At 39.8% G+C, this 27950-nt stretch overlaps 2 protein-coding genes across 7 annotated transcripts in view; one reads left to right on the top strand and one right to left on the bottom strand.

Annotated features, from left to right (window-relative positions):
- The window catches only part of LOC106884486 (small ribosomal subunit protein mS29), a 44286-nt gene extending 24950 nt beyond the window's left edge, over positions 1-19336 (bottom strand). Inside the window, exons 1-2 of the mRNA XM_014935897.3 lie at positions 19055-19336; positions 9657-9865 (exon numbers count right to left, since the gene is read on the bottom strand). Coding sequence (XP_014791383.1) covers positions 9657-9845 — 189 coding nt within the window. The 5' untranslated portion in view covers positions 9846-9865; positions 19055-19336. The remainder of the gene's footprint in view (positions 1-9656; positions 9866-19054) is intronic.
- Positions 19337-19601: 265 nt separating this feature from the next.
- The window catches only part of LOC106884485 (uncharacterized), a 99434-nt gene continuing 91085 nt past the window's right edge, over positions 19602-27950 (top strand). For 4 of the 6 annotated variants that reach the window (XM_014935894.3, XM_014935895.3, XM_014935896.3 and 1 more), the window contains exon 1: positions 19602-21734. In XM_014935894.3, coding sequence (XP_014791380.2) covers positions 20985-21734 — 750 coding nt within the window. In that variant the 5' untranslated portion in view covers positions 19602-20984. The remainder of the gene's footprint in view (positions 21735-27950) is intronic. The other 2 variants (XM_089361251.1, XM_089361252.1) reach the window with 1 other exon arrangement.

Below are 27950 nucleotides of genomic sequence, written 5' to 3' on the forward strand. Positions count from 1 at the left end.
TTCATACTACACAGAGTACTATCACTAAAAGTGCTCCACAAATATTCACCAAAAGTGCTTTGGATTATTTGGGGCTATGACCCAAGTCTATAGAGTGAATGAATAGATGGGAAGAGCTAATGTCTCATAAATTTTATAAATGGAATCTGTATGGTCTTATCTTTGTAGTAAATCTTCCATTTCAGAATGTTTTTTTTTTGTAAATTTGGACTCTCATCAGATGGTGTAAAAAGACAGAATCCCTTTGTGACCAGAAGTTAGAACAAGTTGAACATCAGGGCACATTATAAATAAATGTGCCAAAAGAGAAGAGAAAAGAGAAAAGCAAAACAAATGCACCCGAAGAGGGAAAACTGTCTTCTGAGGGAAAACTGCCACAAAGGAATGATTATTCACTTCAGTTCTTAAGAGCTGACAGACTCAGTGCTAAGACATACATACTCTATAGAGAGTGCAACACAATTAGTCTTAGCAAAGTATTTTCCACCAAAAGTGCTCAACAAATATTCATATAAATTCTTAATTATTTGGAGCTATGACACAAGCCAGTAGAGTGAAAGCTGACTTTGTGTGTGTGTGTCTCTATTCTTTTATTCGTTTCAGTCATTTGACTGCGACCATGCTGGAGCACTGTCTTTAGTTGAACAAATCGACCCCAGGACTTATTCTTTGTAAGCCTAGTACTTATTCTATTGGTCTCTTTTGCCGAGCTGCTAAGTTACAGGGACATAAACACACCAACATCAGTTGTCAATCAATAGTGGGGAACAAACAGACACAAATATATATATATATATATATATATATACAATTTCAAATTAATAATAAAAGGGTAAAATCAATTAATCAAATTAATTAATTAATCAATCAATTAATTAATAATTTTACCAAGTAGCTCGGTACGTTAAAATAACTTTTATAGGCAAAATAAACGATTGTGCTGGTATGGTCATGTGGCGAGAATGGATGATGATAGCTGTGTGAAAAAGTGCCACTCCCTTGCAGTTGAGGGAACCTGTGGAAGAGGTAGGCCCAGGAAGACCTGGGATGAGGTGGTGAGGCACGACCTTCAAACATTGGGCCTCACTGAGGCGATGACTTCTGACCGAGACCTTTGGAAATACACTGTGCGTGAGAAGACCCGTCAAGCCAAGTGAGACGTAAATCCAAGGCCTCCGCCAGGGGAGTAGCCAGCCCACTTATGCGTACCTTCCTTCATTGGACACAAAACTCCACTTGCGAAGACTTGTTGAGGCAAGTGAAATCGGAATTGAAATCGAACTAAATTCGACGACTGGCACCCATGCCAATGTCGTCTCCTTCATTGGACACGATACTCGGCTTGCGAAGACCTGTTGGGGCAAGCGAAACCGAAATCGTGATGACACTTGTGCCGGTGGCACGTGTAAAGACGTTCGAGTGAGATCGCTGCCAGTGCCGCTGGACTGGCTCCTGTGCAGGTGGCATGTAAAGTACACCATTTTGAGCATGACTGTTGCCAGTACCACCTGACTGGCCCTCGTGTTGGTGGCATGTAAAAGCACCCACTACACTCTCAGAGTGGTTGGCGTTAGGAAGGGCATCCAGCTGTAGAAACTCTGCCAAATCAGATTGGAGCCTGGTGTAGCTATCCGGTTCACCAGTCCTCAGTCAAATCGTCCAACCCATGCTAGCTGAATTTCTGGAGTTTAGAGTCACCTGCAAAAGCAGCTTTTTATTATTATTTAACTGTTACCTACATGTGTGTGGCAACTTCTTTCTCTCTCTCTCTCTCTCTCTCTCTCTCTTATACATATATATCAAGCAGCTGGGCAGATATATTTGTGCCTATTCATTTTTGTGACTGGTATTGTTTTTATCAAGTTCCTTTTAGTCTCATAACTTAGCAGGTTGACAAAGATTGATAAAATAAAGAACCAAACAGAAATAAACACAGTGGGGGTGAAATAAATATGATTGAAGAAACTCCTGAAGGCAGTGCCCCAGCATGGCCTTTCTATATCATTTAGTTTTCTTCTCTCACTTGTTTCAGTCACTGGACTGTAGCCATGATGCAGGGGCACCATCTTCAATTGTTTATCATGCAAATCAACCCCAGTACTTCATACTTATGCTGTCAGTTTCCTTTGCTGAAATGCTAAGTTACAGGGGACATAAACAAACCAACACCAGTTGTCGAGTGGTGGTGGTGGTGGGGCCAAACACACATGTATACATACATGTTACATATATATACAACAGGCTTCTTTCAGTTTCCATCTACCAAATCCATTCACAAGGCTTTGGTCGGACCAAAGCTTTAGTAGAAGACACTTGCCGAAGGTGCCACGCAATGGGACTGAACCTGGAGCCATGTGGATGGGGAGCTAGCTTCTTACCACACAGCCATGCTTACACATACACATGTGTGTGTCTGTATACACACACACACACACACATGTAGCAATGACATAAAAGTAAGCACACCCCCCCACCTCCTCTGCAAAAAAATGTGTTAAACCATTACTAACTAGTTTTTCTTCCTTTCATAACAATGCCCTCCCTGACACGCCATTCACTGCATATGGCGCGCTCTTGCACTTGTGTATGCATGCACGCACGTGTATGTGTGTGTGTGTGTGTATGAGTGACAGATCAAATTACCAATGTGTTACTACCCACAAAAGTCTTTCTTTCTTCTCCACCACCACCACCACCCATGGCTTATAAGTCTGTTTGTTTGTTTGTCCCCATGTCTGCTTTCTCCCCCTTATCTCCTAACTCCATTCTACTACCTACATTCATTACTAGGCTTTCTTTTCTCCTCTGCTCCAACAGTTTCTGTTCTTTAGCTGTTGACTTAGCTGTACAGTATCATCATCATCACCACCACCATCATCATCATCATCATCATCGTTATTATTATTTATTCTGCCATTGTTCCCTCTGCAGCTCTCACTCCTCACATACCAGCTGTGCCAAGTAAAGCAACCAGCTGGCCTTTTTGTAGTTGTTGCTGTTGTTGCTGTTGTCTGTCTTTGTGGCTTCTTTTGTTGTTGTACTTACTGTTGAGTAGGCCTCAAAGCTACATACCCCACTGCCTTCCTGCCAGCTTACCACATTCGCTTTCATATATATTTCATATATATATGAGAGACACAGGTAATAAGATGGGGAGAGAGAGAGAGAGAGAGAGAGAGAGAGAGAGAGAGAGAGAGAAAGAGCATGCTTATACAAGGTGGAAGTGAAAGTCAGATGTGCAAGTTTGTGGGTTCAATTCCCACCCTGCTCTCTCATTGTACCCGTTTACACTTGTAAATTTAGGTAAACACTTCTCTAGATACAGGTATATATGTCATTAATATCAATATGCCTGTATGTATGCATATACGCATGCGTGTGAGATTATATCTGTGTGTGTCTTTGTAGGTTGTGTCGGGGCGGAAGTCTCCTCTGACATCCAAAACTCGGAGTTTTATTATGACAACCGACTAATTGTCACATATTATATTTATAGATAAATTCCTCTATTGACACAATATCAAGGTCTCATTCTTTCTTTTGTTGTCATACTATTATCATTATTAATATACTGGCACTTGTGCCGGTAACACATGAAAAAACATTCGAGCGAGGTCGTTGCTAGTGCCGTTGGACTGGCTCCTGCGCAGGTGGCACGTAAAAAACACCATTTGAATGTGACCGTTGCCAGTACCATGTGACGCATTCATGCCGGTAACACGTAAAAGCACCCACTACACTCTCGGAGTGGTTGGCATTAGGAAGGGCATCCAGCTGCAGAAACTCTGCCAAATCAGATTGGAGCCTGGTGCAGCCATCTGGTTCGTCAGTCCTCAGTCAAATCGTCCAACCCATGCTAGCAATGGAAAGCGAACGTTAAATGACGATGATGATGATATATATATATAGTGGCTTAGTGGTTAGGGCATTCCACTCACGATCGCAGGGTCATGAGTTCAATTCTCGGCGATGTGTTGTGTCCTTGTGCAAGACACTTTATTTCAGGTTGCTCCAGTCCACGCAGCTGGCAAAAATGAGTTGTACCTGTAATTCACAAGGGTCAGTCTTGTCACATTCTGTGTCACGCTGAATCTCCCCGAGAACTACGTTAAAGGTACATGAGTCTGTGGAGTGCTCAGCCACTTCCACGTTAATTTCACGAACAAGCTGTTCCACTGATCGTATCAGCTGGGACCCTCGTTGTTGTAACCGACCGAGTGCTCCTATGCATACAACAAATATTTATATATCCATTACTATATTTTGAGTTCAACTCCCACTGACCATCATCATCATCATCATAATACATCCACTTTCCATGCTGGTATGGGTTGGATGCATCTTCATGGTTTCAGTCAACCGTTCTTCAGAGACTGGTGCTCGTGGGTTCCATTTCGGTTCGGTTTCTACGGCTCGATGCTCTCCCTGTCACCAAATGCACCACACACTTTACTGGATGCAAGACAAGACTAAACAATCCTATTTCCGCTTCCTACTTGTTTCAGTTATTAGGCTGCGGCCATGCTGGGGCACTGCTTTGAAGGATTTTAGTTGAAAGAATCGACCTCGGTACTTGTTTTTGTTTTCAAAGCCCGGTGTCTATTCTATCAATCCTTTCTGCTGAACTGTTAAGCTACGGGAATGTAAACACACTAACGCCTGTGGTGGTGAGGAACAAACACAGCCACAAGGACATAAGCACACAGATACATATGACAGGCCTCTTTCAGTTTTCCTCAACCATATCCACTCACAAGGATTTGGTTAGCCCAGGGCTATAGTAGGAGACACTAGCTACACAGTGGAACTGAACCCAGAACTATGTGGTCGGGAAGCAAGCTTCTTAGCACACAGCCACGCCTGTACCACGTTTTCTACTTGTTTCCCAACCACTTTGCAGAGTGCACTGGGTGCAGGTTTCCATGGTACCAGCACTACTAAACAAGTCGTTAAGTCCTTAGCAAGACAGCACTAGAAGGACCTCCCCAACTCTACTTTCCATCTGCTTGCTTGCAAATCACTCCAGGGGGTGATTTGTAACCACCCTGCCCAGTTCTGGTGTGACAGCATGGGGGTGGGGGTTTGCTTTGTACACACTGTTAATGTAGAGTAGTCACTACCCAGAGACATGTTTGTGAGAAGGGGAACAGGGAGGTAGAGTAGAGAGAGAGAGAGGGAAAACAATGACAGAAGCCAGAATTGAATTTTTCTCACAAGTTTAAAGTATATACCTGTTATATACTGGAGTTGACTTCAATTAATTACACCTCAACTATGTAAATACATTTTCTGTAACAAATGCAATTCAAATTTAGAGGCAGAGATCTACAAATATTCTTTGGAGTCGGTTAGATAGACCCCAGTACGCAACTGGTACTTAATTTATCGACCCCGAAGGGATGAAAAGCAAGGTCGACCTTGGCAGAGTTTGAACTCAGAGCATCAGCCAAAAGAAGTGCTGCTAAACGTTTTGTCCAGCATGCTAATGATTCTGCCAGTTCACCACTATCAACAACTCTTTACATAGGCAAGCAGACCAAACATAGCAGATGTATCCAAATAGGATTATCTCAGAACCAACAACCATTCTAAATGTCAATTTACTTCTCATTCATAGAGCGATTTTAAATCCAAAACTAAAACTAAATAAAAAACAAAACAAGAAAAAAAACCCTCATAATTATTCCCAGTCTCTCAATAAGGTGACAGTTTCAAGGCCACAACTGCTAACGGTAACATGTGTAATAATTTGTATATATAATTATTTAGAGCAAAAAAATCCATTCTACCTATAAAATAATTCACCACTTTAGTTCTACAGCTGTCGGCAACGTTTAGAAACAGGTCGTTTAATGGCAGCCCTGATTGCTTTCTGTGTGTCTGTATTTGGTGGGAGCAAAATCAGAAGTTACCCTCAAACCAGACACCTGATCAGAAGGGTTACAACAGAGAAGTATCCATTAAAATATCTGTTTAATGATCCAAGGTACTGAGTGATGGGATTGAACACAGAACAACGTAGTTACAAAGCCAAATTGTTAGACTACACAGCCATGCCTACTGACAGAATTGCTTTATTATTAATGAGATACTAAGGCAGCGAGCTAGCAGAATCGTTAGCACGCCAGGCAAAATGCTTGGCAGAATCGTTAGCACGCCAGGCAAAATGCTTGGCAGAATCGTTAGCACGCCAGGCAAAATGCTTGGCAGAATCGTTAGCACGCCAGGCAAAATGCTTGGCAGAATCGTTAGCACGCCAGGCAAAATGCTTGGCAGAATCGTTAGCACGCCAGGCAAAATGCTTGGCAGAATCGTTAGCACGACAGGCAAAATGCTTGGCAGAATCGTTAGCACGCCAGGCAAAATGCTTGGCAGAATCGTTAGCACGCCAGGCAAAATGCTTGGCAGAATCGTTAGCACGCCAGGCAAAATGCTTGGCAGAATCGTTAGCACGACAGGCAAAATGCTTGGCAGAATCGTTAGCACGCCAGGCAAAATGCTTGGCAGAATCGTTAGCACGCCAGGCAAAATGCTTGGCAGAATCGTTAGCACGCCAGGCAAAATGCTTAGCGGTATTTCGTCTGCCCGCTACGTTCTGAGTTCAAATTCCGCCGAGGTCAACTGGGAAATCAGATAAAACTTTTGAGAATTCTCCAAACACAAAGGGAAAAGGGTTTCTTCGGTGTTAATTTCAACAACAAAATGTGGTGGGAGGGGGGGGGGGGGATAGTATATAAAACCTTTCAGATTAGCAAACAGGAACCATGAGAAAGGGCATTAAATCTATTTAATTCTCTAAAACAAAACAAAAAACAAGTATTATACATGGGTGTAGAAAGTGGGAATACTGTAGAATGGATGAATGTTTCATCAGCTTGCACAACTGGAGTGTATTCAATGCAAATGAGGCATGAAGTTGTTGAAAGAGAACGACTGAATTCAACAGCAATTTCACAGTGGAGGCACAAGAACAAGGTAAGCTAGCATGAGTAAAGAAGCGATTTACCTGAACAACAAACATCAACCACGACAGACATCACACAAGCAGTATTGTTATAATAAAACTTATTCATATTTTCTTCTGACTTACTTTCTATACATTCTCGACAAGTCAGTCTCTGATAAAAATCATTAAAGCAAGGCCTCAAGACATGAATTTCTCATAAACCTCAAGTTTTATTCCCAGATCAAATTTCAACAAAATTACACGTGTCGGCGGTGGTGGTGGTGGTAGTGGTGGTGGTAGTGGCGAGTATTGTTGAGGCCGTGCCTTTTGTTGTTGTTACTGTTGTAGTCTCTTCCATTGACATGACATACAACAAAAAATATAACAGAGAACCCTCAAAAAACAAGTGTTTAACTTTATTAAAACAGTTTTTCTTTGTGTGTGTGTGTGTGTGTGCGTATTGTTTAATACAGTTAGATACTTAAATATTTACTGTCAAGACTGATGAACTAGAAGAACAGGTCTGACATCTAATATATGCAGATAGATAATATACATATATATATATATATATATATATATATATATATATATATATATATATATATATATATATATATATATATACACACACACACATAAATATATATACATGTATATACATCACACACACACACACACACACATATATAACTATATACACACACAGAGTAACCTGGTGTAGTCTTCTAACTTGGCCAGCTCCCGTCAAGTGGTCCAACCCATGCCAGTATGGAAGACAGACGTTAAATGATGATGATAATGATGATGCTACATAAACACACACACACACGTTTTGAGTTATATTTTCCTGTTTGTGTCACCAAACCTGTGTGTGTGCATGTGTGCGCACGCATGCATGCATGCATGTGTGTGTGGTTATGCCCTCGTAACTTAGTGGTTTGGCAAAAGAGACTTGTAAAATAAGTATTTGGCGGTCAGTTTGTTCCTCTAAAATTCTTCAAGGTGATGCCCCAGTATGGCTGCAGTCTAATGACTAAAAGAATATATATATATATTTCATGGTGGTTCTCCAGCATGACCACAGCCACCTTCATTAGCTTACAGCTGTTTCTGTTATAAGATGTGATAGAATCTTAGTTGAGTACCAGGGTAACATCCTATAGCTTCATCAGAGCCTTGAATATGAAGCGCACTTTACTTGGAAAAAGTTACATTTTTAGAACACACAAGCATTCCCAAATAAAGTGCACTTCATATTCTGGCGGTACTGGCATCGACCATGCTTGAATGGTGCTTTTTACATGCCACCGGCACAAGGGCCAGTCTGGCGGTACTGGCATCAACCTTGCTTGAATGGTGCTTTTTACATGCCACTGGCAGTCTGTTGGCCATTTCTTCCTATGCCACAGCTATCATCCATTAACCAGCATGCAACAGCACATTTCCAGTCAGCTCACAATTCATATCCACATCTGAAGTCACCTTTCCAACATACATCAACCATTAGCTTCATTCCTTAAGCCATTCTCTCAGCTCACCTATGCTCTGCCATTCCTTTAGCCAGTAACTTTACACATCAAAACAGACCAACTTTTGACACAAAGACAGAAATCATTTCCAACCAACACCAAACACCCCACCTCCAAAAGAACACAATCTCCTCACCTGTACACATCACCTGACAGCTTCACTGTCATCTACTGTTAGCACATGTGTCACTTTTCAGACATATTATCTAACAGATCCATTCTTACCACATGTCACACAAACATGTAACATCTCACACCTCCAAAAGACCATCCGCATCAGCCCCCACATCTCCTCTTCCCATGCTATGGCTCATGTCACACTAACATGCAACATCACCTGTCTACATTTTTCCATGATGATATAATCTCGATTACCAACCACAGACAGCAACTCCTTAAACTTCTTCTTCCTCCTATCCTATTCCAACTACCCCACCCCCCAATAGTAAGTAGATCACCTAGGTAACAGAAACCAACAACTACCTCCAGTAAGTTATTTCACCACCGCCGCTGCCACCACCACCACCACCGCCGCTGCTGTTACCATCATCTATTCTGACTTCAGTGCTTCAGTTGTTGCAGGAGTGTTGAGTCTTCTCTTTGACATTTTTCTTTAGTATTCTTGAAATACTGAAGTCTGCTGGTTATTTGAGAGAGAGAGGAGGAGGAGGAGGAGGAAACAAAGCAGAGAGAGAAAGAGTTGTGAGAGGCAAAGAAAAAGGAAAAGAAAGTGTCAAAAAAAAAAAAAAGAAGTCAGAGGCAAGAGTGAGAGGGAGGAGGAGAAAGAGAGAAAAAGAAGAAACAAAAAGATAGACAGACAGACAGACAAAAAAAAAATAACTGATAGCATTGAATGTTTGTGAAGTGTGAGAATTATTGTTGTGAAGCAAATATTTCACAGACAGACAAAACACTAAGATGTTTAAGAAGCCAAGAATCTGGGTTATGATTGAATTTTGATCAATTGATGGCATCATAACGTATTACTGGTAGTTATTGTAGTGACCTCGTTTCAATGAAAGTTGACCCAAGCAAGGATTCAACGTCTGAAATGCAAAGCAATAAAATTAAATACCACAAACTAATCTTGTAACTCTCTCTCTCTTTCTCCCCTACCCCTGCTGTGTAATTCTGCTCACCACCCCCAACCCGTCCTATTATAAGAAATATTAACTTACAGGGTCTTGAATCTGTGTGCGGAATTGTTTCTTTTGGTTTGCCTCTAAGAACTGCTGAGCTAACGTGGAATATTTCCCACTGACGGTAGCAGCTGCTGCTGCTGCTGTTGTTGCAACAGAGGTTTGTAGCTTGCACTCCAGCCGATTCCAGACCAATGTGGAGGTTGCTAATTTTCTAAGGGACTGCATCACTTCAGTTGGGTTGATACCTGTAGAAAATGGAGATGTAACACACGTGAACACATGGAATCTCTAAGTACTTTGCTTTAGATTCTGGCTTATAATAATAATAATAGAAATAATTCTTTCTACCAAAGGCAAGAGGCCTCAAATTTGGGGGAGGAGGATAATCAATTACATTGACCCTGGTGTTTCACTGGTGCTTAATTTATCAACCCCAAAAGGATGAAAGGTAAAGTCAACTTCAGTGGAATTTGAACTCAAAATGCAAAGACAGACAAAATGCCACTAAGTATTTTGCCTGGCATCTTAACAATTCTCTCAGCTCAACACCTTAAACACAATAGTAGTAATAATAATAACAACAACAACAATAGTAATAATAACAACAATAATAATAATAGTAACAACAACAACAATAATAACAATGTTTCTTGAAATCTGGGATGTTAAAATACCATTTAAGTTTCTCAAGTCATGAGAATTTCTTTCTTTCTTTTTAATATTTAGTGAAAAACAGAGCAGCATTGAGAAGACCATTGCAGAAGAAAATTAAGGAAGAAGCCACAATTCAGATGGCTGGTACCTACTACTCTGTTGTGTAACCCTTTAGCATTGAAACCAGCCAAATCCAGGCCAAATACTCTCCATTTTATGTTCAAACCAACAAGATCTGGCCTCTCACACACATCCGACAATATCATCATCATCATCGTTTAACGTCCGTTTTCCATGCTGCCATGGGTTGGACGGTTTGACTGAGGACTGGTGCGCCAGAAGGCTGCACCAGGCTCCAATCTGATCTGGGAGTGTTTCTACAGCTGGATGCCCTTCCTAATGCCAACCACTCCGAGAGTGTAGTGGGTGCTTTTACGTGCCACCGGCATGAGGGCCAGTTCTGGCAACGACCATGCTCAAAAGGTGTCTTTTTACGTGCTACCTGCACCATTCTAAAAATAAACAATCACATCATCAAAGTGTTGAAACTGAGATAATGCCTGATAAACAAGCCTTACATTGAAAGAATAATGTGAAGGTTGGTTACCACAAGTGGGCCTTATGAGATCCTGTTTATTAAGACCCCAGTCACAAAACAGGGGAGTAGGGAAGATACAGGGTTCAATGCAAGCCAACAGAACAATCTTTTGAGGTAGAAAGATTTTCACCCAAACGATGAAGGTTGCTGTAACTCGGAAGGACAAAAACGTGTCAAAAGAACAGATTAGCCCCATTTACTAAAATGCTTACTATTTTTGACCATTGACAGTATATAGGTAAAAATGAAAATTTGAAGACCAATCCAACCCATACTAGATAAAGTTTAGAATTGAAGAACACAATCAATAAGTCATTCTTCTTGTAGCTTTTAGTCTTCTGTTAAAAAAATGTTCCCATTTTCCGTCAGCAACTCAAACACTCTCCTATATTCTTGCATATATATATTCTTACACACACACACACACACAGATATGTGTACGTATATATATACATGCACACACACACACATATAAATGTACTTCTTCCTTTTATGTTGAAATACAAAGCTAAGTGTCAGGAAGTGTTTACATCGGTGGTGGAGTGGGGCTGCGGGTGGGGTGGTGGGGGAGGAACTGCAAAAAAAAAAAAATCAATTAAAGGTAATTTTTCTAAATGACAAGCATAAGAAAGAAATCAAGAGAGAGGAAAACAAAGTAGAAAGAGAGAGAGAGAGAGAGAGAGAGAGGAGAGAGAGATGAGTTGTACAGGAGAGAGAGAGAGACAGAAAGTGTGGCGAAGATGAAGGAGTTATGGAGAAATAGGAAGAGGTAAAGCAAGAGGGGGAAAGAAAAAACGTAGAGAAGATGTAGAGGAAATGAAGGGGAAGGAGAGACAGGAGATGGGGTGAGAGGAAGAGGAGGGGAGGAGAGATGAGGAAGGCAGTATGTGTGTGTAATACAACTAAATTAATATTTTAATGGGTTAGTTGAGTTGTATTTAAAAATTAATGTTATTTAATGAAAGAGAAAGAAAGAAAGAAAGAGAGAAAGAGAAAGAGAGGGAGAGAGAAAGGACAAGCATAAAGCACATCTTGTTTGAAAACAGCAGAACATGCAACTACCACCATCATTGCTATACAACCACTGCCACCACCACCACCACCACCACCAGTTCCAGCATCCAACCAAAATTGGCCATTGATGCCAACCACCACCAAGACTATTTGCAGCTGATAATTAAGTACCTCCAGAAGACAACCCTTTCTCTTTCTCCCTGCTTCCTTCCCCAACATCAACAAGAACCCATCCCACCTTGCATCACCACCACCACCACCTCAACCACCACCATCGCCACTTTCACAGAAAGATTAAATTGCTTGTTAGATTCTGGAATGGTTGTGTGAAACTGGGATTGCAGTGATGGAGGAAATGGAGGATGGAAGTTTTTTGAAACCTTGTGGAATACAATGGAATGGACCATGTAGTTCCAGGAGTTCCATGGGAGAACAGGAAAAGAGCCCAAAGACAATGGCTTCAATTTATCTTCTCTCTTTCAATCACTTGGCTATGGCCATGCTGGGGCACTACCTTGAAGAACTTTTGGTCAAACCAATTGACCCCAGTACTTTTTTCTTTAAAGCCTGGTGCTTATTCTATCAGTCTGTTTTGCTGAACCACTAAGTTACAGGGATGTAAACACACCAACATCGGTTGTCAAGCAGTAGCGGGGGATACACAAAGGCACACACACATCATTCATCTTCATTTAACGTCCGTTTTCCATCCTGGCATAGTTTGGATGGTTTGACTGGAGTTGGTAAGTTCTGGGGGCCTGCACCAGGCTTCATTGTCTGTTCTGGCATGGTTTTTATGGCTGCCAACCACTCCACAGAGTATAATGGGTGCTTTTTAAGTGGCACCAGCATGACTGCTTTTAACATAGCCCCTGCCCCAGTGCTTCTTGCGTGGCACCTGCACCAGTATCAATTCTGCTGTGATAGACGGAACTTTTTGAGTACAGAAATGCAGCAGATATCTCAGTCCTAAGGGTCACTGTTTTGAGATCAGCCTTCAATATACTTCATCCCATGTCTTCCTGGGTCTCCCTCTTGCACGATGCAACTGTCTACATTCATATGCATCACATGACCACACCAGCAGTCTTCTCTCTTGCACGTTGCATCGAATTCCTCTTGTGCACAACTTCAATACACTAGCACTCTGTTGCACATGTACACTGACATTGCACATCCAGTAGAGCATACTAGCTTCATTCCTCTCTCACCTTCATGTCTTATGCAATTAGTGGGTATATGTATATATATATATGAAATTAGATAAATAACCTTCGAGCAGATAGTCAGCAGCGCCGCCTGGCTAAGGCTTGGCTACTCTGCATTGACAAGGGGCAACACCCTGAAACTAGTCTAGTCTGCAGATGCCAAACCAGCAGGGGGACACTGCTGACCTCCCCTGTTCGAAGGTTATAAAGGACACAGGTTCGTGTGTCACATAGCTAGCTAGAGGCGATGGCTTCTTGGAGCTAATTCACGGCAGCTTTCGTCCTAATTTTGGGACTGCCATGTTGGCTTGGCGGTAACTATTAATTTCCAGTACCGCTGCCGTAGTCTCCTTTAGAGAGACTTAGAAATATTAATAACTCTATTTCTGAAAACCAGTGGATAGATTCCACTGAAATTAGATAAATAACCTTCGAGCAGATAGTCAGCAGCGCCGCCTGGCTAAGGCTTGGCTACTCTGCATTGACAAGGGGCAACACCCTGAAACTAGTCTAGTCTGCAGATGCCAAACCAGCAGGGGGACACTGCTGACCTCCCCTGTTCGAAGGTTATAAAGGACACAGGTTCGTGTGTCACATAGCTAGCTAGAGGCGATGGCTTCTTGGAGCTAATTCACGGCAGCTTTCGTCCTAATTTTGGGACTGCCATGTTGGCTTGGCGATAACTATTAATTTCCAGTACCGCTGCCGTAGTCTCCTTTAGAGAGACTTAGAAATATTAATAACTCTATTTCTGAAAACCAGTGGATAGATTCCACTGAAATTAGATAAATAACCTTCGAGCAGATAGTCAGCAGCGCCGCCTGGCTAAGGCTTGGCTACTCTGCATTGACAAGGGGCAACACCCTGAAACTAGTCTAGTCTGCAGATGCCAAACCAGCAGGGGGACACTGCTGACCTCCCCTGTTCGAAGGTTATAAAGGACACAGGTTCGTGTGTCACATAGCTAGCTAGAGGCGATGGCTTCTTGGAGCTAATTCACGGCAGCTTTCGTCCTAATTTTGGGACTGCCATGTTGGCTTGGCGATAACTATTAATTTCCAGTACCGCTGCCGTAGTCTCCTTTAGAGAGACTTAGAAATATTAATAACTCTATTTCTGAAAACCAGTGGATAGATTCCACTGAAATTAGATAAATAACCTTCGAGCAGATAGTCAGCAGCGCCGCCTGGCTAAGGCTTGGCTACTCTGCATTGACAAGGGGCAACACCCTGAAACTAGTCTAGTCTGCAGATGCCAAACCAGCAGGGGGACACTGCTGACCTCCCCTGTTCGAAGGTTATAAAGGACACAGGTTCGTGTGTCACATAGCTAGCTAGAGGCGATGGCTTCTTGGAGCTAATTCACGGCAGCTTTCGTCCTAATTTTGGGACTGCCATGTTGGCTTGGCGATAACTATTAATTTCCAGTACCGCTGCCATAGTCTCCTTTAGAGAGACTTAGAAATATTAATAACTCTCTATATATATATATATATATATATAACACAAGGTGTGATAGGTAACTTTTCACCATTTTATATTTTTAATTTTGTGCATGCACATTGTTTGTTTTTGATTTTGTTAACTACACAGTATGGTAGGGTCATTTGAGCACTGTTTGTTTGTGAGAAAAACAGCACCATGATGCAATTTACTCTGCCAGAAATTTAGAAATGACATGCTGTACTGCTTGGCATTCAGGCCAGAAGCTCCAATATGAACATTTCAGAGTGTTTGGGTGTCAATCAGAGGACAGTGCAGAGGATTCAGAAAGCGTTGGATGAGTCTAATGGTGATTCCGAAGGTACAGCAACTCGGAAAACTCACTCTGATTGTTCTGATAAGAAAAGAACTCCAGAATTTGTTGGTGAGATCCAGGCGATAATTGACAACGATCCCTCCAAGTCAATCAGGTCCATCGACAGGAACATGGGAGTGGCTGAGTTTCTTATCAGGCAGGTAGTGCATGAAGACATTCAGTATTCCTCATACAAGATGAGACAGGTCAAGTATAATTGAGAAGACCACTGATCAACAGTTTTCCACTCTTTGCCATCTTGTCCTTCTTAGGCTGTACTTAGAGCTACACTATAAGAGACATTTAGCTGCTATTTCTAGAAAGTTCAGCAACCACAGAAAGATTTCCTTGTTAGTTTGTAGATATGTTTCATAATATTGATTGGTGCTTTGTAAAAGCAGTTTTATAATTGGTGATCAACAATTTTGCTTTGCAATTGTGTATTCTCAGGTGCAGTCCCTCAACTGGACACCTCAGGAAAGTAGATTTCACCAAGACCTTGGATTGACCAGAGCCACAAGTGTGAAATTTGGAAGAGAGAAACAATATGAAAGTATGGTGGGTGAACTAAATTCCGGTTGTTGGGAGATAAACTTAATATGTGGTTTAATCTGCTTTAGTTGAGTCCACTCTGTTGTAAACATTGAAGCCTGGTGGCCAGTCTACAGAGAAATCCTTTCTTTTCTCATATCATCTTCAGAGATCCCTGGAAAAGGCCATGGAATACTATCCATCCTAAACTAAGGTAAAAATAAATTTAGTTTTGACATTGAACACCAAAATAAGCAAAGTGCTAGAGGCCTGTGATGAAAGCCTTTATTATATGCCATCACCAAACAACTCGTACATTAAACGTGAAACAGTTATCAATAAACTGCTGTTTTGTCTCTAAGTGGGAATATTTCCTACAATATTGCCAGCAATGGGAAAAAGTTGACCATGAAAAAAAAATCAGTGATAATACATAGGTCTACTATCAATTAATAAGGTCAGTGATGCTTGTTGTTTTGATCACACATTTTGTTGTTCAACCAGATACCTTTCCATTTAATTTTTACCCCACTCACCCACTCTTAGCCCTAATCTACCCTTGTGATCTTCACCCCAGTACTCTGTATGAAATGCTGTACATATATATTATTTAGAGAGGTCATCTAGCACTCATCAGAATGTTGAAATATATTGCTTTTAGTTGTTGATTTTAGCAATATCTTTACCTTATAGCAGAAGGGCAGGTCATCCGGCCCCTAACTGAAGGCCCCAAATAACAGCCCCTAACAAACAGCTAATCCACCCAATGACAGAGCTAATTCAGCCACCAAGAGATAGCTAATAACCCACTGACTGAAAGTTATCTGATCCTCTTTAACAGTGAACTAATCACTTACTAATACACAGATAATCACCTATTAACAGATAGCCAATCACCCACCAACACAGCTAGTCCACTCACTGAGACAGCTGAACACCCACTGACAGAAGATTAATGTGCCACTAACAAAAAGCCAATCACCCACAAACAACTAATCTCCTTTTAACAAACAGCTAATCAGCCTTCAACAGACAGATATTCATTCAGAAAACTAATTCACTCATTAAGTGAAATAGCTAATCCCCCACCAACAGACAGTTAATCATTCATTAACAACATGATAATCATTCATTAACAGACAACTAATCACTTTTTAAAGATAGCTTATCATCCACCAACACAGCTAATCCATTTACTGACAGACAGCTGATAACCCACACACAATCAGCTAATCCCTTACCAACAAACAACCAATCATCCATTCACAAACAGGTAGTCAATCACCCACAGACAGTTCTGCTGATCCACTCACCAACAGACAGCTAATTACCCACAAATCCACTCAGCTAATCTTCACTGAGACAAGCCAATCACCCATCGACAGGGGCTAATCTACCCACTAACAGGTAACCAGTCATCCACAAACAACTAATCTACTATTAACAGACCGATAATCGCCCATCAACAGAGAGCAAATCACTCATTAACTGAGAACTAATCTTCTCATTGCCAGACAGCCAATCCTCCAGCAACAGACAGTTAATCACCCAATGACAGCTAGCTAATCACATACTGACAGACAGCTATCTATCTACCCAACAACAAAGGTAATCCATCCACCAACAGACAGTTAATCACTCCTTAACAGTGGACCTAATCACCCACTGACAGACAGCTAATCACTCACTGCCAGAATAGCTAATCATCCATTAAGAAAGAGTTAATCCACCCATTAGCAAACTGCTAATCACCCATTAAAAGATAGCCAACCCCCACTGGCAACCCCACCCACTAATCACCCATTAACAGGCAGCTAATGACTCATCGACAGACAGCTAATCACCCATTACCAGTGAGCAGCGATTATGAAACCAGATCCACTTGATTATTCCCATTACTTGTTCTTGTTTTTTTGTTTGAGAGAAAATAGAAAAGATCCAGACAGACGAGAGCCAGTCTCGAAAACTACTCCTTCAAATGTGAAGCGGAGAAAGAAAGAAGTTGTTTGTTGTCAGTCAGGCAAACAGGTGCAACGAAAACACAATGTAAGATTGAACTTGTGACCAAGAAAGTCAGTAGTTTGTCCCATCCTTCTCTCTCCCTTCCCTTACATAGTCTCCAAAAGCGAAAGGAGAAAGAGCAAGATGAGGTTAGGGTGCTTATTTCTAGCTGATTCCAAGAGCCTGTTGTCATTCCGTTGTTGTTTAATCGCATGCCGACGATCAAACACATTCCAGCCATGATCATCTCACTTGTTTTTCCCCTACATAGTGTATCTACGACTACATTATCCAATATATACTTCTCTTTCTCAAGATCATGGTATGGAATTTGAGGGAAATTTGGCTGCTATTTCTAACGGGTCAGACGATCACGTACATCCATGCCATTTCGTTCTAGACAGTATCTCTGTGAAATGACTATCAGGGTTAAAATTTTGTTACATGTATTTTATAATGTTGTTCTCTCGTCATTTTGTAATCAAAATAAACAACACGTGTTCGACTACCAAGGAATAACGAATCCCTTAACATCGTAAATTTTCGACATGATCAAAAGTAATCTAAAAGTTATTTTTAATTCTCTGGTCCAGGACACATTTGTGTTAACCAGGTTTAAAAGTTTGGATATTGTTATATATATATATATATATATATATATATATATATAGTTTCCTCGGTTGGACTATTTTGAAACATTGTTAATAATCACAGCCCATCGAAGAGATCGAACTTTTGCATTTCCTTATTTATTTTTTTTTTTTTCCGCCTCTCAAGGACATTACGACACATGCGAAGCGCGTTCAAGTATCACTAGATCTACCCACTAATATAGACATTAACCTTTAAAAGTTTGGTGTGCAAGTGAGACAAAGAATAGTAATTGAACTAGAGATAAAAGGGAATTTTGAGGACAGGTGATACAGATAATTAAAAAGTGATACAAATCAACCTGGACATTATAAACACAATCGTTTTTCAATTTGATCCACCAAACTCTAAGGACATAAAAAAAGGACTTCAATGTCAAATGAGAGATGTAGTTTTGAACTTATTTCCCAGCCCCATTAGGACACGTTTTTGTTTTCAATGTCAACTTAATTAAAAAGGTTAACACGGTAGTTAGAAAGAAAGAAAAACGTAGACACTTGATAAACGAAAACACAAGGATCGAATGCTTTCTTTTATATAAAAGTTTTCATATAAAACAAACAACAAGGGGTCGAGATCAAATTAAGAAATCACCTTAACCCTCCCTCCAAAAAAAAAAAACGTGTTTTAGAAACTGGAAAGTTTATTTGTGAATGTATAAATTATGAGGGAAATTAATTAAGGTAAAATTTTAAATAATAAATATCAACAGGACACGTTCTAAAGAGGAAAATTAATTGAGATCGGAAGAATCCGAATACTTGCAAGCAATATAAAGCCTAAATATATAATTAATTTTATATACATATATAAATAATTCAAATTCGATATGTGTGTGTGTGTGTGTGTATGTATATATATATATGTATATGTATATACATACACACACATGTATGAATGTATACATGTGAGTGGAAGTGAAGTAAATATTAGCAATTGTAGTAATAGAAATGCCGTATAATTGCCAGTGTTTGACTTACCTGAGTGCTGCCGTTATAAATTGATAGCCGAGTCCCACGATATAAGGTAGACAACCGACAACTTTCAATAATTTACTCTTTCCGTGTCTCTTATCAAATTACACGGAGAAAGCCATCTTTAAGGAAGGCCGACAGAATTCTGGGAAAATAGGCTGGAAGCTATTTTTTGAGGGAAAAATATTTCTGTTTTCGATTTTGTCGATATTATTTCTAAAATTGAATTGATTATTAAAAGAGATAAAGATAGAGACAGAGGATTATTTAATGACCTGAAAATAAATCTCGCGAGATGTTATTTATTTATATCTTTACCACAACAACACGAGTAAATCCGAAAGGAGTAGAATTTCCTAATCCGACAATCTTTTCAAGTATTAAACTGATTCATTAGATCCACAGCGAATGGATTTGACTGGAAACGAAACGTCATATTCTTTGTGATTAATCTAATGATCGTAAGGGCAAATCGAGCGTGAAAGTGGTTTAAAAAAATTAATTATCGGTTCGGAAATTAGATTTACGTAACTGTCGAGCTCCGCTGCTAACCGCCATATTGTTAAGGAATCCTAGAATGGTTGATACGGATTGTTTGGGTGAAGCCTTTGCCCGATCTTTTCACTCTTTCCACCTATCCAATTGAAAGAAGATAAGGTAGGCTATCGAGCAGATGATGTTTCAACTGGATGACATGTATTGTTTCTATCATAGTCGCTTCATGTCTTCTCAAAAGAGTAGTTTTGGCGGTCACCTACGTGACCACGCTTCTTAGAAGAAGAAGAAGAAGAAGAAAAAAAAAAACTCAGCAATTTCTGCCTATATTCTCTCTCTTTCAAAGTATCTCAAACCCTACTTTACCCAACACCATTTTCTACCTTGTATCTCTAACGATATTGCATTTATTTATCATTCGTATTCTGTCATCGGAACCGTCTGCAATTATATTCTACCAACATCATACACACACACACACACACACATAAATACACACACATAGCTATATATACACACATATTTATGTATACATATATATATATACACACGCACATACAGTTTATTATTAAGGAAGCTTGTTGTTGACTTCACCTTTCATCACCGATCGCTGATTATTATTCCTCGTCGCTGTTGTTTCTTCTCGCAGCCAAAATCTTTCCAAACCAAATCTGCTGCCATTTCTCTTATATTCATATAAATCACAACACTTGTGCTCTGCTTTTTGTAAACACTCTTCACCATTCAAGATACCTCGAAATCAACTGGTATTTTCTCCGGGTTTCATCCTTTTTAACTGCTGCTGTAACAAGTTCTCATCCCAACTGTTCCTATCTTCTCTCTTCTACAACATCCCTTTTACTAACACATATATATAATCACTATTGTAAACAACGAACGATGCACATGGATTTGTTTGATAAACTTGGATTATTACTGTCTCATTAATTTGCCCTAATTAGTAATGTAAATCGTATTTGTAGAAACAAAAACCAAAAAAAAAACAAGACGAAAGCTTATGCAGTGATAATCATCATTTTTATTATTATTATCTCCGATCGATAATTGAATATTTTCCATATCTGTTGTGGATGTTAATTAATTATATATGTCATACTTTTGACAAAAGTGCAATGAGTTGCGCTCAACGAAATCAATCAACGGTGACGTTTATTGTAATATTATAGATCAAGCGATCAAAAGTGAATTCGAAAAAAGAAACAAGCTCATCCAGACTTCTCTTTGGAGTTTCCACTTATATATACACACATATATACATATATATATCGTTATTATATATCATATAACTATTTATCTGTTATTAATATTATCTTTATTGTTCCTTGGTTCTGTTTCACATTGTTGTGAGAAGAGAACCAAGTAAGTTCGGTCGCACGAACTAACTTCCAGGAACAACTGGAGTTGGTGCGTGTACCAAGCAATGAGTGAGTTGGATAGATCGAATTCAGCGTACGACAAGAAACTGACCCACGGATATAATCCTGAAGCCGAAAATAGCAGCGACGAGACTGATTCCTCATCTTCGCCATCATCATCATCACCTTCTTCATCTTCTTCATCGTCTTGTTCTTCTTCCACATCGGAGAACTGTACCTCTAGTGGCGGTGCCGAATCTAACTACGACGACAACAACAACAACAACAGCAGCAGCATCAAAACCAGCCACCACCGCCACAACAACAATAACAAAGACAAGAACACAAACGACGACGATGATGATGATGATGACGACGACGACGACGATTACGGAGATTGTCAGCACGAAACGAAAGAATTTCGGATTCAAGAGACGAACTTCGATCAGGGGCAACTGAAGTTAAAGATCTTTGCCAAAAGGAAAAGCGTCCAGACGAAACGATCCCACGTTTGGCAACCAACAAATACAAACAACAACAACAACAGTACCACTAATACCACCACTACCACCACAACTACTGCTGCTGCTACCACTACTACTACTACTACTACTACTACCACTACCACTAGTAGTTGTAGTAGTAAAGCACCTGCTAGTAAGGTGTCCAGTACCTGCGGCGACGGTAGTGTCACCTCTTTGGATATTACTACTTCAGATCAACGACCGCCCTTAAGAATCACAATAAAGCAACCTCACCAGTCTTCAAAGACCCCCGTTGGCACCTCTCAGGCGGTTAAAGAACACAAGGAATTGGTAAAAACAAAAACAAACATTCTTATACATTCTCTTGTTTTTGTTTGGTTTTATTTTCCTTATTTCTCTCTCTCTCTCTACCTATCACTCTTTCTCCAGTCGCCTCTCTATTTATCTGTTTGTCTGCTTCTATATTCCCCAGATTATATATATATATATATATATATATGTAGGTATGTATGTATGTATCGATCACTCTATCATTGTGTATGTTTACCTCTGTTTCTATTTGTCTATGTATATATATATATATATATATATATATATATAACAATATATCTGTTTATCTCTCTCTCTTTTTGTATAGGCTTTTGACAACCGTCATCTCTAAACAAATCTATTTTAAATTGTTCAACGACTGACTACATTTATTTATTTATTTTCTCTACTTGTTGTTGTTGTTGTTCTGTTCATTGATTGATGATGACGGACGTCATCATTGCGATCCATTTAAACTTCTATCTTTCATGTGATGATAATGATAATTGAGAAGTGTCTTTTTAAAAAATATTTCTTCTGCTTGTTCCATGTGTTTATTATTTTTCCGTTTTGTTGGAAGAGAGGGGAGTAGAGCGGGGGGGGGATGAATTGACGGGTTTAACATCTCAGTGCAACATAAATAACTTTATTAAGAACCAACAATTAATTAAATTTCATGCTTAATTGAGCAATTACGAAACTGTTGCCACGATTATTATTATTATTATTATTATTATTATTATTATTGTTGTTGTTGTTATATAAATTGCTGGCTTATGTAACTGGAATCATAATTATTGGCTCAGACAAGAGAGCGCCGAATTCGATGCTTAAAGCTTAGTGAGTCAAAGAGTGATGGGGAATGATTCAGACTTGCATTTCCGTGATCGACTTTCGTTTGTTGTTTAGCCACAGGTCACCTCTCGTCCTGCACAACCTATCATCACACATGTTTTCAACGTGACCACTCCGTCTTCATTTGATTCAGATAGTATATCTAGGACAACATTTTATCAAATATGCCTTTTTTTTTATTTTAAAGTTTGTAAGGAATCATTTGAGGGAGCGTTGGCTACTTTTTCAAGTAGAGATCGATAAAATGAGTCGAAACTGGATACTGATGTCGAGTTAATCGCCAGATACACTCACACACACACACACACACTCTCTCTCTCTCTCTCTCATACACACACACACATTCCAATGGTAGTGACTGAATGTATTAATATTTGTAACAGTCACGAATCTGGACTGAAAATCTTCGTTGATAATTGTCATGAGAGTACCCTTGTGGTCTGCATCCCCGTGGGTAGAGAGAAGTGGATCACTTGGGTCTGAATTAATGTGTAGATATAAACAGAGGAGAGGATATAAGAGGCAAGTTTTTAGATTAGAATGGGGGATGGAGAGAGAAATGGAGCTCTGGGTACGACGGCACCCGTTTGGATTGGATCAGCGTGGAATGGAAGGGTTTGATAGGTAGAAGAGTACTCGTGTAGGATCGCCTCAAAAAGTGAGGTTTGTTCTATGTGAGGAGCATAACCCCGAAACGTTAGTTCCTTCTCTCCTCTCTCCTCTCCCCGATCTCACAGACGACCCACTATTCACTGTAACCCAGTTTATATAAAGTTGTTTGTCTGAAATTCAATAAAATATGTAGAAAATTTCGTCTGCCCGAAATGTCAGGACTCCGTTCTCCTTATCTTGTTTTACGGATTTTAAACAAAACAAACGATCCACTTTCGTATCATTCAGTGTTTAACGATTGAGCTGGAAAAAAGTGTTTCGGGCGGTAAACTGTAAGGACGAACAGACATACACACACACACACACACACAACGCGCGCACACATGCACTGTGGTTGATTAAGCTTATATATGTATATATATATATACATATATATGTATATGTATAAAAGAGCTTATCGGTGTGTTATGTATTATAGACTGTTAAATCAACTAATGGTGAACTCCCCTCGTGATTAAATACTTCTGAATACACTCTTTAGATGAAAAGACGATGGGAGAGGGCGTGCGTCGCCGCCTCATATAAATGGGATATATATACATACATACACATATATATATATATATATATATATATATATATATATATATATATATATATATAAGGGAGAGAGAGAGAGATGCATAATTTTATATTAGACGAAATTGTTAAAGGAGTAACTCAAAGATCTAGAGTTTCGTGTAGATGAATAGATGTGTACGCGTCCCTTTCCATGCCTTTGTATCTAAAGTTATATATATATATATATATATATATATATATATATATATATATATATATATACATATATATACATATATATATATATATATAATATGTGTGTAAACCTTAGCTTTTGCTGACTGAGCTCCATTCATTTATGTGTCTCTCCCCCCTTCCCCTCCCTCCTGTTTCAGTCTTTACGACATTACATCTCTCCCTCCCTCTCTCCTACTTCTCTCTCTGTGTTCCATATTTCATTATCATGAGAACCAGTCTCCGTGTGTCTGTGCGCGCCTATTTCTGCTTTTTCTACACAGTGTGGGTGTGCACACTCCCACCTACACTCTCTATTTGTATTCATGTATATATATAATATATATATAGTCTGTGTGTATAAAAATACACATACACACACACACACCTGTGTGTGTGTGTGTGTGTGTGTATATACTATCGAATACTTAACCTCAGTGATTTATTATTTTAGAAACTGTGTGTGTGTACACACACACACACACACACACGCGCGCGCGCACGTTTGTGTATATGATGTCCTATATTATCATTATTATGTGTCTAGAATTGTGTTTGTGTATTTGGTAATCCTTCTGATTCCGTCTACATATTTCTGTCCGTGTGATCTGTACTCAGTCGCCTCTCTCTCTCTCTCTCTCTCTCACTATATATGTATGTATGTATATATATATAATGTATATATCGTCGTTGTTACTTCGTTATGATTGATTAGTCAAATGCTATCTAGATGTTTTATGCCTCCTATTTTCATCACTTTTATTATTTATTTATTTGGTTTTTTGTTCTTGTGACGTTCCAAGAAAATCTACTGCTGCCTGTGTGGCTGATGTTTTAGGTCAGCAGGAGAAAAACAGAGATAAATAGAGAAACTGTAGCCGTGTGTGTGTGTTAGTGAGTGTCTGTATGCGTGTGGTTGTGGACGTGTTTATGTAAGTGCAATCATTTGATTTCTGAAATAGCTGCGTTGTTATTGCTACTGCTGTTTAGCCCTAGGTCTGGCCTGATTGAGTAAACATGATCAAGGGCAATCCAGCCGAGACCACGCTTCTCTCGGAATACATTGTGATGGGTCCTTCCTTGTTTATATGTCAGCCGTAATCGAATTGACCTATGGTGAAAGGCGCTCCAGCCATGACCATCCTATCCTTATAATGAACACTATATACCCTTTTCTCATTTAAAACAGTAGGGTGTGATGGGAGGGGGATTTAGTTGCTATTTCTAACGGGTCAATCGACCGTACAGAGGTTCCGTGTGGTCTTGTAACTATCTATGTAGGTCTTGTTGGTTGATGGAAACGCGAAGGAAACCCGGAGAGATGGCGTAGGGGTTTCGGTTACCCGGTGTTGGATCAAAGCTGATTGCATCAGCATCCATCTTAGGAAAATATTCATGTAAACAAACATTGTTTTCGTACCTTAGTATCTCGCTCGATTACTCAGATATTATTGGCAATTGGAATGGGCCACAATCCCTCTAATAATGATCTTACCATTTCCATGTTTCGAGGTTGGCAGCAACATACTTTTATTTATTTATTTAAAGTCTTCACTCCCTCCTTATCCTCCTCCCTCCCCCTCCTCCCTCCAGTATAGTATTTCGGTGTCAGATTCCACAGTTATTAATATATTTATATATTCACTACTACTTCACTAACTGGTCTTCGTTTTTTTTGTTCCCCTTTTACTCTTCAGTGATTTATTAGTTTTCCAGAAAGAGCAGCTGAATCACCCTCAGATCGCATCTTACAGTCTTATTATGAAGAAGAATATACTGGCTGATGTAGTCCTAGATACACCAGACCTGACGGGGGGGGGGACTGGATGATCATAAGTCTGCTACTGTTCAATAATTAGTTTTGCAGTTTGTGATGTTGATGAAAGCCAACCTATTGCTCTTATACCCCCCCCCCCCCCTCTGTGTGTGTGTTCATACTTTTCTGTTGTAAGTCCTACCTTTGAATATGGCTTGTAATATATCTTGAGATTTTCCCTTTGAACTTTTTTCTTCTCATTCTGAATATTGTATGATTAACTTCATTGATAAGTGAAGATTTTGTCTCTGATGTGATCCTGTATAATAATAATAATAATAATAATAATAATGTTTTCAAATTTTGGTACGAGGCCAGCGGTTTTGGGGAAAGGAGTAATTACATCGACCCCCATGATCAACTGGTACTTTTTTATTGATCCCAGAAGGATGAAAGGATAAAACAACCTCAGTGGAACTTGAGCTCAAATGCAAGGACCGACAAAATGCCTGACATGCTAATGAGTCTGCAAGCTTGCCACCTTAGTTAATAATGATAATTTCTATTATAAATTATTAATTAATAATAATAATTTCTATTACAAAGTCAGGAAATGGGGTGGGATAATCACTTAAACCAACTCCAGTGCATAAATGGTACTGTATTTTATGAACTCTGGTTGGAGGAGAGAAAAAGTTGAAGAATGATTTCTGACACAGAATTCCAAGTCTTGGAATTTTGGGAGAAAATTTAATCTGTTAATGTAATGCCCAGAATGAGAATGGTGACGGCCGATGTGATTGATGATAAATCTAATGGACAGTTTATGGAATAATGTCATGAGTTTGTTAATAGAAACAGAGAGGCTATTGTTCTGGACTCTTGCCCTTGAATAGAAGAGTAATAAATGAAGAGTCGAAGGTTAACGGCACATACAACTTCTTCATCCCTTTTTGACTTGAAGGACAAAAGTCAGGAACGTTACCCTTTCAACTAAACTTTATTGATACTCCACAAACTTTCTTAAACTCAATTCTGCTACATTGTTTTGTCAACCCCAGAAGAATAAAAGACAATATCAACTTTGATGGGATTTGAACTCAAAGCAAAAACAAAAGAAAGCTATGTAGGATATTTTTGTCTAACACTACCAATTTTGCCACCTCACCCACTGCCTGTTATTTATAATCATTATCCTGAGGGTGGTGGAGTGGTAGAATCATTAGTGTTGGACAAAATACTTGTGGTATTTGTTGCAGTTCTTTACACTTTGAGTTCAAAACCTACCAAGGGCAACTTTGCCTTTCATCCTTTCATGAACTTGGCCCCTCCTCTCAAAAATGCTGGCCTAGTGCCAACATTTGAAATCATTGTTATTATTAACTTCCAGAAATCTCTGGCCTGACAGTGCTACTGAGGACACTGCCAATTTGAGATAAATTCTATAGGCACAAAAGTGTTGTTTAGCAGGACTATCTGAGATGCACGCAGAGTGACGAAACCGTTTTGCATGCACTTATGCAGCGTCTGAGTATTGTTGACTTGTGGTGTTATGTCAAACAGCTTTTGTCATGTGTGGGACAAATCTGACCATCAGCTGAATCTATCATGAGTATCTCCCCACCATTCACCATTAACTGAGCAGGGCAGGCAGTCTTCCTCTGACTAGTGGCTATAGCAAACGAAGTTCTATGGTGGACGAGGCTGAAAGGATGAGTTCCACTTTGAAAGGAGAGTGCTACCTCCCAGTGAATTTGTGTGAAGATGGGTGACTGTTTCAAAAATGGTTAGAGTGAACCTGTGGATTGGAAAGCAGAAGAGAGGGCTCATACCTTTAGTGGTTAGAATAATCCTGGATCTGTGGAGTTTCTTGATTGACCTTAATTGGAGTTTCTGCCAGTGGCACGTAAAAAGCACCCACTACACTCTAGGAGTGGTTGGCGTTAGGAAGGGCATCCAAGTGTAGAAACCTTGCCAGATCAGATTGGAGCATGGTGCAGCCTTCTGGCTAGCCAGCCCTCAGTCAAACCGTCCAACCCATACCAGCATGGAAAGCGGACGTTAAGCAATGATGATGATTATTATTACTTAGTAGAGTTGGCTCAGGTTGAACATCTTCATACACAGCCTGAACAATGGTCACGAATCATCACCATCATGATTAGGCTATACCTGTTTAAGTATTCTGAGAGTTAATCCCACTGTGCCTTGCCCCTAGA

Source organism: Octopus bimaculoides, chromosome 12, assembly GCF_046866305.1.
Source record: "Octopus bimaculoides isolate indiv1 chromosome 12, ASM4686630v1, whole genome shotgun sequence".
In the NCBI taxonomy this organism is placed as follows: domain Eukaryota; kingdom Metazoa; phylum Mollusca; class Cephalopoda; order Octopoda; family Octopodidae; genus Octopus; species Octopus bimaculoides.